We start from the raw sequence: 11,420 nt of genomic DNA on the forward strand, positions 1-11,420 counted from the left end.
TGCTTCAGCATGTTGATATACACACACACACACACAATTAACTAATTATGTATTTATGTGTATAAACCCTAGACCCCTAGTTAGAGGGAAGAGGAAGATAGGATATGGTGGGGGTTTTATACACATAGTGTGAGGGGCAAAATGGGAAGGGAAAGGGCCAAATTGGGTTTTAAAATTTATTTTTCTTCAAAAAGTGGTCATAATAAATTAAGGGGCAAATTTCGTAAAACCCCAAAAACTATCAATAAGTGATCATAAAACCCCAACCAGTTTTTAAAACCCCAACAATATAACAACGTTATCATATTACCCCAACTCTGGCAATTGGCCCCGTTAACCCAGTGCGTGGTGAACAAATGCTTTGACAAATTGACTTTTGTGACGAAAATACCCCTGGCATGTGATTGTTGGTGAAGAACAGCAGGTTTTGACGTCATTAAACTAGTGAGAAACAAAGTTCCTTCCAGCCAAAAGCAGGCGAGCTTCCGGGGACTACATGAGCCGATCTCTGGTGACAAGCTTGCAACCTTCCGAAGTCGTCACAACCAAAGGACCATCATCTGCTCATTTCTGGAACGGGTTTTGTCATGAAGGGAGTATCAGCACTGGTGTATTTTCGGATGAAGCTCTCGCCGGCAAACCTGTAGATAGGCTCGCTACTACAAATGGCGCTGATTTCTTTGCAAAATTCAAGGTTCAGGTAGGCGGACCTAAGGTGATAACACCATAATGCCCGTGACCCTACAGGTTCTACCGGAGATGGTGATTAAACCGGCGATGAATTTACCGTGGTGACGTCGGCGAGCCCTTTGATGGGCTTTCTACCGCAACTTACTGATCTCGTCACTAAACACCACAAATCATGATGCGTTCCAAGAAGTGAGCACCGAACACTAGGCTCATGTCCACACAATCACCACTCAAAAACCCAAAATCCCTCCCTCTTCATCTCTCTCTCTCTCTCTATCTCACACAAAGAAGATCTCTTGATTTGTTTCTCAAAGATTTCACTTTTGCCTTTTGCTTTCTTATTGTTTATCTTCTGTCAATGCTTAAAAATTTCAAAAATTTGACTGAAATTAAAATTATGTGAATTTGGCCATAATGGTTCACTATCATTTGGTGGTTTCGCTTGACAAGCTTTTGGGATAGGAGCTTCGGAGTCGTCAAAGCCAGAGTCTGAATCTGTGGTCATCAATGGAGAAGGGAAATTAGCGAACAAATGCCGTTGGGAAGCGGTTGGAGGGGAAGGCTTTCATCATGAGTCCAGAGGCGCCGGTGGTGCAGACTATTCTCATTCAATTTCAAAAATACGATTTTTTTATTTTTTAAATAAAAGGAAATATTATAAGGGTAATTTAGTCATTTCACATACCCTTAACGGCCAATTGACAAAGTTGGCTAAAATAATAACGTTGTTATATTGTTGGTGGTTTTAAAAACTGGTTGAGATTTTATGATCACTTATTGATAGTTTTGGGGGTTTTACGAAATTTGTCCTAAATTAAGATTATAGCTTGACTGATTAGCAACTTTGATGATAATAAAGTAATGTGTTGTAATGTGAATCTGTAATTTGCATTATTACTCCCAAACTAAGACTACAGTGAGATCAGATTGTGCAGTGTATATATTTGTAATATAGACTCACTCCATTACATAATATGTTTTTAATTTTATCCCACAAGGTCTCGTATTAATGGGAGATAACGCCACTATATAGAAGCACTTCACTTTGTTTTTTTACCCAAACAATATGAGATTATGTACTTATAACTCCTCTAATGTAATAATTTGTCAATGCATCACACCCGCTCAAAACACACCCCCCTACAAATCACCACAATTCCGTTTGCAAGGACCGCTCATCGTTTGGAACCCAACATCATTGTTGGCTACAATTCCGTTTGGTGAGACTTCAAAAATATTTGCAAGGACCACTCATACACACTTTGTTAAAGAGAATTAAGGTGCTTTATGTTAATGTTTGTGTCTGTCCAATCACCCTTAGATATTTGATCTGTTTTTTTACATCAGTTTGATAGTACGAGAGGGAGAGTTTTTTTTTTTTTTTTTAAGAAAGTGGGAGAGAGAAAGGTAAGCTTACGAGAGGGAGAAAGAACTCGTGGGTAGGGCCTACGAGGGCGAGTCTATATGAACTTTGACAAGAGAATAAGGATGGCAACGGGGTGAGTTTGGGCGGGTGTGCCCTTCTCCACCTCTCACAACCGTTTAAAAATTTTGCCCCTGTTTTCGTTTAAAATCGCAAAAACGGGGATTTTTTTCATCCCATCCCCGTAACCATTTAACATTTTTACTCCGTGGGTATTCGCCCCATCCCGTTTAGGACATAATTTATTTATTATTGAAATAAATTTGCTTTTTTTTTTTTTTTTTTTTTTTTTTTTTTTGCCCTCATCTTCAATTATTCACCATTGTAAATTTTCTTTTAATCAAATTCATTTTTTACTTTAATATTGTTATATAGGGTACTTAATATATAGTGAAAAATATATATACGAATGAAATAAGTGTACTTAAATAATTTGCCTATCTAAACGGGGCGGGGTGGTGCGGGGCGACCTCCCCCCGCCTCCGGACCAAATCCGCACGGGTTTTTATTATATCAAACCATCCCCGTCCAAATAAGCAAAACGATCCCCTAAAACCGCCAAAAATGGTGCGGGGTGGGGCGGGTAACCGCGGGGGCGACTTTGAGATAGAGACGTAGATCATGAAATTTCTTTAAAAACAGGGAATTATGATAAGGAAATTGAGCTGTTCCATTTAGGGGGAGGAGCTAGGATTTGAATTCGGAAGGTATGGTGGGAATTTTTTTTTTTTTTTTTTAAAATAAGAATAAGCAAAAAAAAAAAAAAAAAGGAATGAAAAATGAATTTTGGATGAAACAAGTTAAGAGTATGATTAAATAAGAAAAAATTAATCTTTTTAAAAAAGTAATTAAAGAGTAAAAGAGAAAATATATAAAAATTTTAAAAGAATTTTAGAAACTAATAATTTTAGGGGCATAATATACAAATTTCTATATAGATATGTAAAAAATATAATAAAAAACTATATATATATATATATATATATATAGGACCGGGCCAGGTTAGGGGGGTCATGTGTGCCTCTGGGCACATGCTGGTTCCGTCCCCGGTTCCATTAAAAATTTATAAATACGATGAATTACGAAATCATTTTTATATCAATATCTAGACATCCCTATCTTATCAGAAGAAAACAAAACACCTAAACAATTCTAGAAATAAAAATCTTGATAATTTTTTTGCATGTGAATCACAAAACCATTTGCAGAGCCCATTAGTTTCACAAGTTTTAGGTGTGACCAATAAAAATCTTGATCATATTTTGATGTGGTAATCACAAAACCATTTTAGCCTAGCCCTTTAGTTTTTAAGTACAACAACTTGACGTGTGACCAACCCTCACAAACGATCCCATTTGCTTGTCGCGTCAAGTGGAAGACAAACTGATGCAGGAGGTTCAATGAACTTGATATCCAACATCTTCAAAGCTTTCGTTTCAATCCTCAATACTTATCCTCACTCTCAATCAGATGTCACAAAACTTAAATACCTAAGGCCATCCGCAACGGGCTCTTGAGAGCCCATTTTAGGCAGCCAATCCACTAAAGACCCTACAATGGCCTAGTTAAACTTGACGCGAGCCGACCTGTGATCGCTGATTTTTTTATTTTTTATTTTTTGCGTCAAAACGATGCCGTTTCTTGTGAGAGTATACTAATTTTAATTTATTATTATTATTATTTTTTAAAAACGCGAAGAGGCTAATGAAATATATGTTTCTGGAGAACAAAAATTGCTAACGTGACTCTTGAAATTACTAACGTAACTCTTGAAAAAATTGGTGTAACGTTTTTAGAAGTTAAAATTGGAAGACATTGGTGCAAATGGCCTAATTAGAAAGATGGTTGTGGCTCGAATATGAGTAATAAGATCGGAAGCGATACTGTGTGTGACAGGGACTCACATCCCCTCATATCTTTCTCATTCGGCATCTCCGTGTTGCTAGCTCAATAGCGTGTTTTGTACTGTATAATAAATTGGATGCTGTGTGGAAGGTTCCACGTGTAATCTTCCGAATGGATGGATGGTGACAGACCGGCTATCATTGCAGATCTTGTGTGTGAACATAGTAAAACATCTTTAATTCTGACTTTCGGCGCCAAAAGGAGATGAGAACAATGTGGGTCCCACCGAATGCCTCTGCTTCATTGGTCCTTTGAAAAAAGATGTGCCGCCCATCGAAACTTTACCATCCATTTTCTTTCCTATAAATCTGTGTGATTTTTCGTGGGGCTGTGGGATCTTGCCGGTATCCGTTATTTCTAGTTAATTTTGTTGGGAATATATATATATATATATATATATATATATATATATATATAATATGGACAAAAAAAGGTGTTTGGTATTGTGAGTGGAAAAATAAAATAAAGAATAAAAAATAAAAAATAAATGATTATATTAGTGAAAAGTGGGAAAGATGAAGATAGGGTTGGTTGATTAATGAGGAAAAATTAAAGAAAAATTAATATATTAATGATAATTTGCATTTGAAAAAGGTAGTGGGAAGAAGAAAGAGAGAATAATCATTTTATTTTGCGAGTTACGTGAAAAATAAAATATTAAAAATTATAATTAACTTGTTATAAAATATGAGTCAAAACAGGTCAAGAATATTGTTTTTCAAAAAAAATTAGTGAGCTCTTCTTTGTGTTTTATTTTACTCCTACAACATATAAATACCAGAGTAGTATCAATTCGAAATAAAATTAAAGAAAATAGGTTAAAATAGATTGAAATGCGCTAATTAAGAAGAATGGTAAAAATAATAATAGAAGAAGGGAAAGATCAAAGTTAATGAATAGATTAATAAATAAATAATAAAAAAGACAATATAGCAAGTAGTTTAAGTGAGGTTACAGTCTTAAATAGAATATAATGAAAATATAGAATTCTTCTATTAAAAATATTTCACTTATAGAGTTCAATTTCCTTAAAGCCACTTTAGAAATATTTTTTCCCCATAATTACCTAATGCAAAAATTGTATTCCGTTATGTAAAAATAAAAATAAAAAAATGATACAAACATAAATGGAAAACTAAAAAGATAAGGAAAGTTGTTATGAAAACTAAAAAATAAGGAAAAAAAAAAAGGCGTATTTTATGAAAACAAATAAGAATAGTAATGAAGAATTAACATTGTAAAATAACCTTGATTATTAAAGTCGTTAATCAAATAGTAATACTCACTCCGAATGTATCAAATACAATTAAGTGTTTGTTGTATAATTAATCAATTAAAAGAGTAAGATTAACAATTCACTGTAATTATTTGATACTATAACACGTGATTGGTTACTATTTGTAAATATATTTTTACGCAAAAAAATATACCAATGTTGTAAGAAGTCATGCCACCGGATTGAGGAAGCTATAGGTTTACCGTGGTAAATTATGGAATGAAAGTTAACATAATGACGTGGATACTAATCTTTTGATTTGAAAGTTATACTGGGAGACCTCAATACAACCTAACTGTGTGTGTATATATATAAACATGTTCTAGAGAAACACAACCCACCAATGAAAACTACATAGTAATACATTCGATTCTTAAAACACATTCTCTCTCTGGTTTCTTCCTCATTCCATTATTTGTGCCCATCTACTAATTCATATTCTCGGAGTAGATCTTGTCCTGTTCAATTTGAGGGAACAATATCAAACAAATATCGAGGGTGTCGTGGATATAATATATATATATATATATATATATATATATATATCTGTTTGGCTGTGAAGAATTGAAAGGAAAAAAGAAGTATGACAATAGAAAGGAGGATATCAAGAAATGGGAGCTATGCAATTGGGTCGATTAAGGACCCAACATGTATTTCTTGCACCACATTCAACATTCTCGCCCCAATCTACAAGAGACTCAATAAGGAGGTACAAATTTTTTTCTTTTTTCTTTTTAATTAAAATTTTCATTCATATGCAACTATCATCTGTATTCTAAATCTCCCACACACACACACACACACATATGTATATGTATGTATGTATGGTTGTGCATTGTTTTCTTCAATGGGTTGAATTTTTATATGTATATGTGCTATTGGAAGAGCAGGATCAGAGTTGCAGAGAAAGTGATTATAAAGCATATTGGCTGAACAGAAACCACATGATATTGGATTGGTTGTTGCATGAAAGATCTTCCATTATATGCCTTCAGGTTTGCCATTTTATTTATTTATTTTTGTTTTATTTCCCAATTTGAGTCTATTCATGAATGATTTGGTTGCAAATTAGCACTAGAAGGGCTGCTATTTTGGAACTTTGAGCTTACTAATATGCAAAAACAAAAAGAAAAAAAAAACAGGAGAGGGTAAATCACTAATATGCAACTTTTTCTGTAATTAGATAATATGTATAATAAAGTTTCATAAATATAAGTAATATGTTATATTTCACATGTTAATGATCTTTGTAAACACACCATGAATGCAAAAAATAAATAAAAAAATTGTTTTGGGTTAATAACTAATACGCAAAATTGTTTAAGTGGTGCAGGAGTTTTGGATTGGGAATGAAGAGCTTGTGAATATGTACGAGAAGAGACTCGGTGATGCTGGTTATATCAGCTTCAAGCTTGGCAGGACCAACAACCGTGGCGATGGTATGATCTCTTATTTCTTCAAATTGGATTTTATAGAATTAAATTCTCTATGGAGTACCATTACAATATATTATTGAGAACTTATTAAATTGATTGCAAATGTATGCTATTTTTGAATTTTTATGTTCAATACTTGCTGTGGAATGACAGTAATTGACAATCCTAGGCCTTTTCTTGAATTCCAAAATTTTCTAAGCTAATATGTTTGATTTCTGATTAAGATGTTTTTTAGTTTGTCCTGGAGAATCTAGTTTCTGTTCTTTTAGATGGAAATGTCCTGTTGGAAAATTTCTTCTCGAAAATTTCTTGATGGTCTGAATTGTTTGTGAACGGGAAATTAATTTTGTTTGAGAATTTGTTAGTACTGCAAGCTCTCTAGATGCTACCGAAACTCATGACTCAACGAGTCCTTGTATTTGAACTTTAGTTCTATCCATAGTAGTGGGATTTGCAATCATATGTCGGCTATATGTTCAAAATTGCCAGTGATTCAGTTATATTTACATATCATGATTGGCCATAAATATGAACTTACATGTGTAAAATGTTGGATTTTGTAATTTTTATTTGCCGGAGATTTGCAGTATTTAAAAATAAATAAGTAAAAGAATAAGAATTATCAAAAGAGTTAATTTTTTTTACTTCCTACCTAAGGGTTTCCTGTTAAAATTCAACAGGACTGCTAACTGCTGTGCATAAGGACTACTTCAGGGTTCTCAACTATAGGGAGCTGCTATTCAATGATTTTGGCGATCGTGTTGCTCAGCTATTGCATGTCGAATTAGTTTCACCCGTTTTACAATGTCGAGGCAACAATGTTCGACAAGAAATTCTCATTGTGAATACCCACTTAATATTTCCACATGATTCAAGTTTCGGTTTGGTACGATTGCAACAGGTAGGTTAATTTTTTCATTGAGGTCTTGTTCTCTATAAATCTTACTCTCTAATATTTTCATTCCTTGTTGGATATATGTTCTTAAATTCAAAGCATATTTAGAACTTGTTGTATTTTCTGCGGTTTGTAAATTCTGACCTGCATTTCATGCATTTGTGTTATGATAGGTCTACAAAATCTTGCAACATGTGGAATCTTATCAGAAAGAATACCTGCTTAATCCGTTGCCCGTCATACTCTGCGGGTAAATTTATAATCAATTGCTTCCACTTTCAGGATTCTCATGTCATTGTCAAAATACTCACTTATTTTCATTATCATGCACTTCTTTTTATCTTCTTAGTGACTGGAATGGAAGCAAACGAGGTCATATTTACAAGTTCCTCAGATCTCAAGGATTTGTATCGTCATATGATACTGCTCATCGATACACTGATACAGAAGCGCAAAAGGTCACTATAACATGCCACATTGATCATCTCAATTAATCTTACATTGAAACATAAAAGAAAACTTGTACTTGTTTCTCATGTCTCTTGTATTTTGATGCAGTGGGTTAGCCACCGTAATCATCGTGGGAACGTATGTGGCGTAGATTTTATATGGCTTCTTAATCCTAATAGATATCGGAAACTACTAAAAACAAGTTGGAGCGAAGCAGTGTTCTGCATGTTCAAGGTATAGTGCTTTTTCTACTTTACAGTGTTGTTATGTAGTAGTTCATAAGCCATCACATGCAATTCCTAATACAAAGTTGAGGAATTGTATATTAAGGTTGTCCCTTTTCTGTGTGAAATGATGAGGTGAAGAGAAATAATTCTTAAATCTTTATAAAAAACGGTTTCCGATATACCTCAGCAATGCTGGCAGGGAAAGTTGCCAATCCTTTTGAGATGTGGTCTCGTGGTTTTGTTTCTACATACATGTAGATCCATAATTTTTCATCAAATGATTCTGCTTATTATAGATGTAGATCTATAATTTTTCATCAAATGATTGCATTATAGTAATGGTTTTGAGAATCAGCCGAGTATCTGCATATTGGCCAAGTCCTAAGGGACTCGGCTGACTTTGTTTCCGATACTCACTGATATATTGGGTGGGTATTGGAATCATATCAGACTCGTCTGAATATGCTGGGACTCAGATCTGATGGTGTGCAAGATCAAGAAAATTTCTACATAATGCCTCTTTCACCCTGCGTCTGTGACTTAGAAACATGATTATAGTTCTCGCATAAGTCATATTAAAGATGGCTTTGGATTTAATACTCTCACGAATCATTCATATTCTCTTGATAGTCCATTTTAAATAAAAGAAAGCAAGTATTCCGTACTCATGGGTGTCCAAAAGGGTTTTATAGTTCTTCCTCATAGAATTCAAATCTTACTCAGCTTGCTATATGTTGGAATTTTTTTCCAAGACATCGTTCACAATAAATTCCGATGATTTTGTTTCAATTCTTGAGCTTGTGACCTTGGTGTTTTAAGATTTTTCGTAGTCATCACCAGTATCATCTTTTGTTGGAATGAGCATGATAAAGGGTGAATCAAGTTATCATGGATGTAGTTAAGCACAGATGAAAGAACTGTCCCATTTTTTGACATTTCTGTAGATGTTTTCTTGTTTTGGCATTGATTCTTGGAGCTTTCAAACTTTCCTTTGTCTAAAATTAAAATATATATATTATCTTGAAGTTGTGGGGGATCACTGTTTGGTGCGATGGTAAAAGCTCATACTGAAAATCGTAAATATTTGAGTATGAAACAAGTCATTTTGTGTGAAATAATGTCAAAAGTTAGGTTTATTTCTAGTTAGTCCCTTTCAGAAATACTTGTAGGCAATATTTGCACCGAGTAATTTTAAGCTTCTTGTCTCTAATAGTTGAATTTCATTATTTTCAGTATCTACTTCGGCGAGCCTCACTGACAGAGAATGATGCATTTGCATTTTTGAAAGCTGATGGTGATCACATTACGTACTCTGGATTCTGTGAAGCTTTACGACAGGTGTGGTTAATTTATAATTGAACCTTTTTCTCAGTAATCTTCTTTGGCTTGACAAGATTAAGACCATTTTTCCTGTAAGATTGTAAACATACTAACGTTCTTTAATCTTACAGCTTAATTTAATCGGTCATTGCCACGGACTTGGTGTGGAAGAGACAAAGGACTTGTGGGTGCAAGCAGACATAGACGGAAATGGTGTTCTTGATTATAAAGAATTTCAGGTAAATAAAGTTCGTGGGACTTTTGTTTACTTCGGTACCCTTTTCATAATCCAAATTTATTTTAAATTCATACTACTTAAAATATGGAAAATAAGTTATCTGCTTAAGTTGGTATCTTCTGAAGCTCTGAAGCAAAAATGTGTTCGTAGACTTGAACACTAGTATTGGGTAATCCACGGTGTTATAACTTTAGGGGAAGCAATTGCTACAAACAATTTCATATCTCCCTTTTTTATTTTTTCTGTTTTTCTGAGTCATTGAGCTTAATTGCTTCATGTGGTGCTCGAAACCATATAAGCAGATGTCAGTACAAAAATTTATTCCCCGTATCTAGATGTGATCCTTACATTATTGAATTTGATACTGCAGCAGCGAATTTGGAATCCTACATGGTCAGAGCAGAGAGACGAAATGAGCAATGAGGTTCGCGAAGATATTGAGCAAACCATTGGTTTTAGTGTGAAGAATGCAGGTTTCTTCCCAACTGAAGTAGAGAAAGGGATGTGGCCTGAAGACTATTCTCTCTCTGATCATGCCCGACTTACTGTGGTCTTCTCACCAGTGAGAATGTCATGCTCTCGTGTCACATGAGTCATATCATGACCAACCTCGTGTACGGTGTACCAACAAACACTATTGTAGCATGTGCAAAGAAAAGTCGAGGATTATGCAGACAAATGGTTGAATGCACAAACAGCCATCGGAGTTCTTCAACAGGATGCCTTGAGCTTGATCTCGAAGGAGCTATGATCAACTGTCCATGCAGCATTGTGGTGTAGGCTTGGAAATGTTGAATCATTCGTGTTCTTTGCAGGATGTTAAATCTATCGTACTCTTTGCAAGGGTGACGCAATGCAACAAGAATAAGCTAAAGTGGAGCTCAGAGCTTACCGATTACGCTCCTTCTCAGTTGACAGTATTTTGTGATTGCAGTTCATGTAATGGGAATGGCTGTCATCCCACTTCACTAGGCATCTGTCTTGTTTCAGCCTTCTGCTGTGAAATGATTCTTGGAGAGAGCAAAATGAATTGAAGAGAGAGAAGAAAGGAGGTGTATACATTATGGAAATATCAACTATTTAGCCTGGTCTCAACACCTTTGTTTTAACATATCAATGTATGGAACATCAGTGTATGTTATTACCCTATTCAAATTGAACCCTCAAATCTAAAATCCAAATTCTTTCACTTGGGATATGATTTTTGGGTATTCCTGTCATTTACACAGAGTTTGGAGTTCTAAGACAGCCCAAGATCAGAAACTCGGCCTTGGCCTGCTCAAGCACATTGGGCTTTGGCCTGGCCCGCCACTGGACCTGGCCTTGGGTATAAAGCCTAGCTACCCTGGCCTGTCAAATTGATTGAGGGCCTGTTTAAGCCCAGGGTCATCATCCAGATTATGACCCAATTTGAAGCCTGAATAAACCCAAGCTCGACTAACTCAAGCTTGGGCCGGATTCTCCAATTCGGTCAGTTGTGAACCTACACGGTACACAGTAACTTGCCTCAGAGCAATGCGACAATTGTCAACATTGCGACAACACTAAACGAGGGAAATA

General features: G+C 35.1%; 1 protein-coding gene across 4 annotated transcripts; it reads left to right on the forward strand.

Moving 5' to 3' along the window:
* Nucleotides 1–5,612: 5,612 nt before the first annotated feature.
* Nucleotides 5,613–11,080, forward strand: LOC132271523 (uncharacterized calcium-binding protein At1g02270-like). Of its 4 annotated transcripts, none has more exons than XM_059772921.1 (10): nt 5,613–6,003; nt 6,185–6,289; nt 6,628–6,733; nt 7,411–7,631; nt 7,799–7,875; nt 7,975–8,083; nt 8,184–8,309; nt 9,536–9,640; nt 9,754–9,861; nt 10,234–11,080. In XM_059772921.1, the coding sequence occupies exons 1-10, from the start codon at nt 5,878–5,880 to the stop codon at nt 10,450–10,452; spliced, it is 1,302 nt and encodes a 433-aa protein (XP_059628904.1). In that variant the 5' UTR covers nt 5,613–5,877; the 3' UTR covers nt 10,453–11,080. The 4 variants fall into 4 exon arrangements, with proteins under 4 accessions (XP_059628904.1, XP_059628903.1, XP_059628905.1 ...); XM_059772920.1 differs by having other exon boundaries at nt 5,614–6,003; nt 10,231–11,080; XM_059772922.1 differs by having other exon boundaries at nt 5,900–6,003; nt 6,180–6,289; nt 10,231–11,080.
* Nucleotides 11,081–11,420: the final 340 nt, after the last annotated feature.

This window comes from Cornus florida, unplaced genomic scaffold, assembly GCF_030987335.1.
Source record: "Cornus florida cultivar Cherokee Brave unplaced genomic scaffold, ASM3098733v1 CherokeeBrave_3.0.0_Hap2_Chr08, whole genome shotgun sequence".
In the NCBI taxonomy this organism is placed as follows: Eukaryota; Viridiplantae; Streptophyta; class Magnoliopsida; order Cornales; family Cornaceae; genus Cornus; species Cornus florida.

Excerpts from the sequence above, each read along its gene's own strand:
- LOC132271523 (XM_059772920.1), top strand. The coding sequence starts at position 5,878 with ATGACAATAGAAAGGAGGATATCAAGAAATGGGAGCTATGCAATTGGG. Across the intron at positions 9,641-9,753 it reads TCTGTGAAGCTTTACGACAG|CTTAATTTAATCGGTCATTG; the intron begins GTGTGGTTAATT and ends TTAATCTTACAG. Across the intron at positions 9,862-10,230 it reads TTGATTATAAAGAATTTCAG|CAGCGAATTTGGAATCCTAC; the intron begins GTAAATAAAGTT and ends TTGATACTGCAG.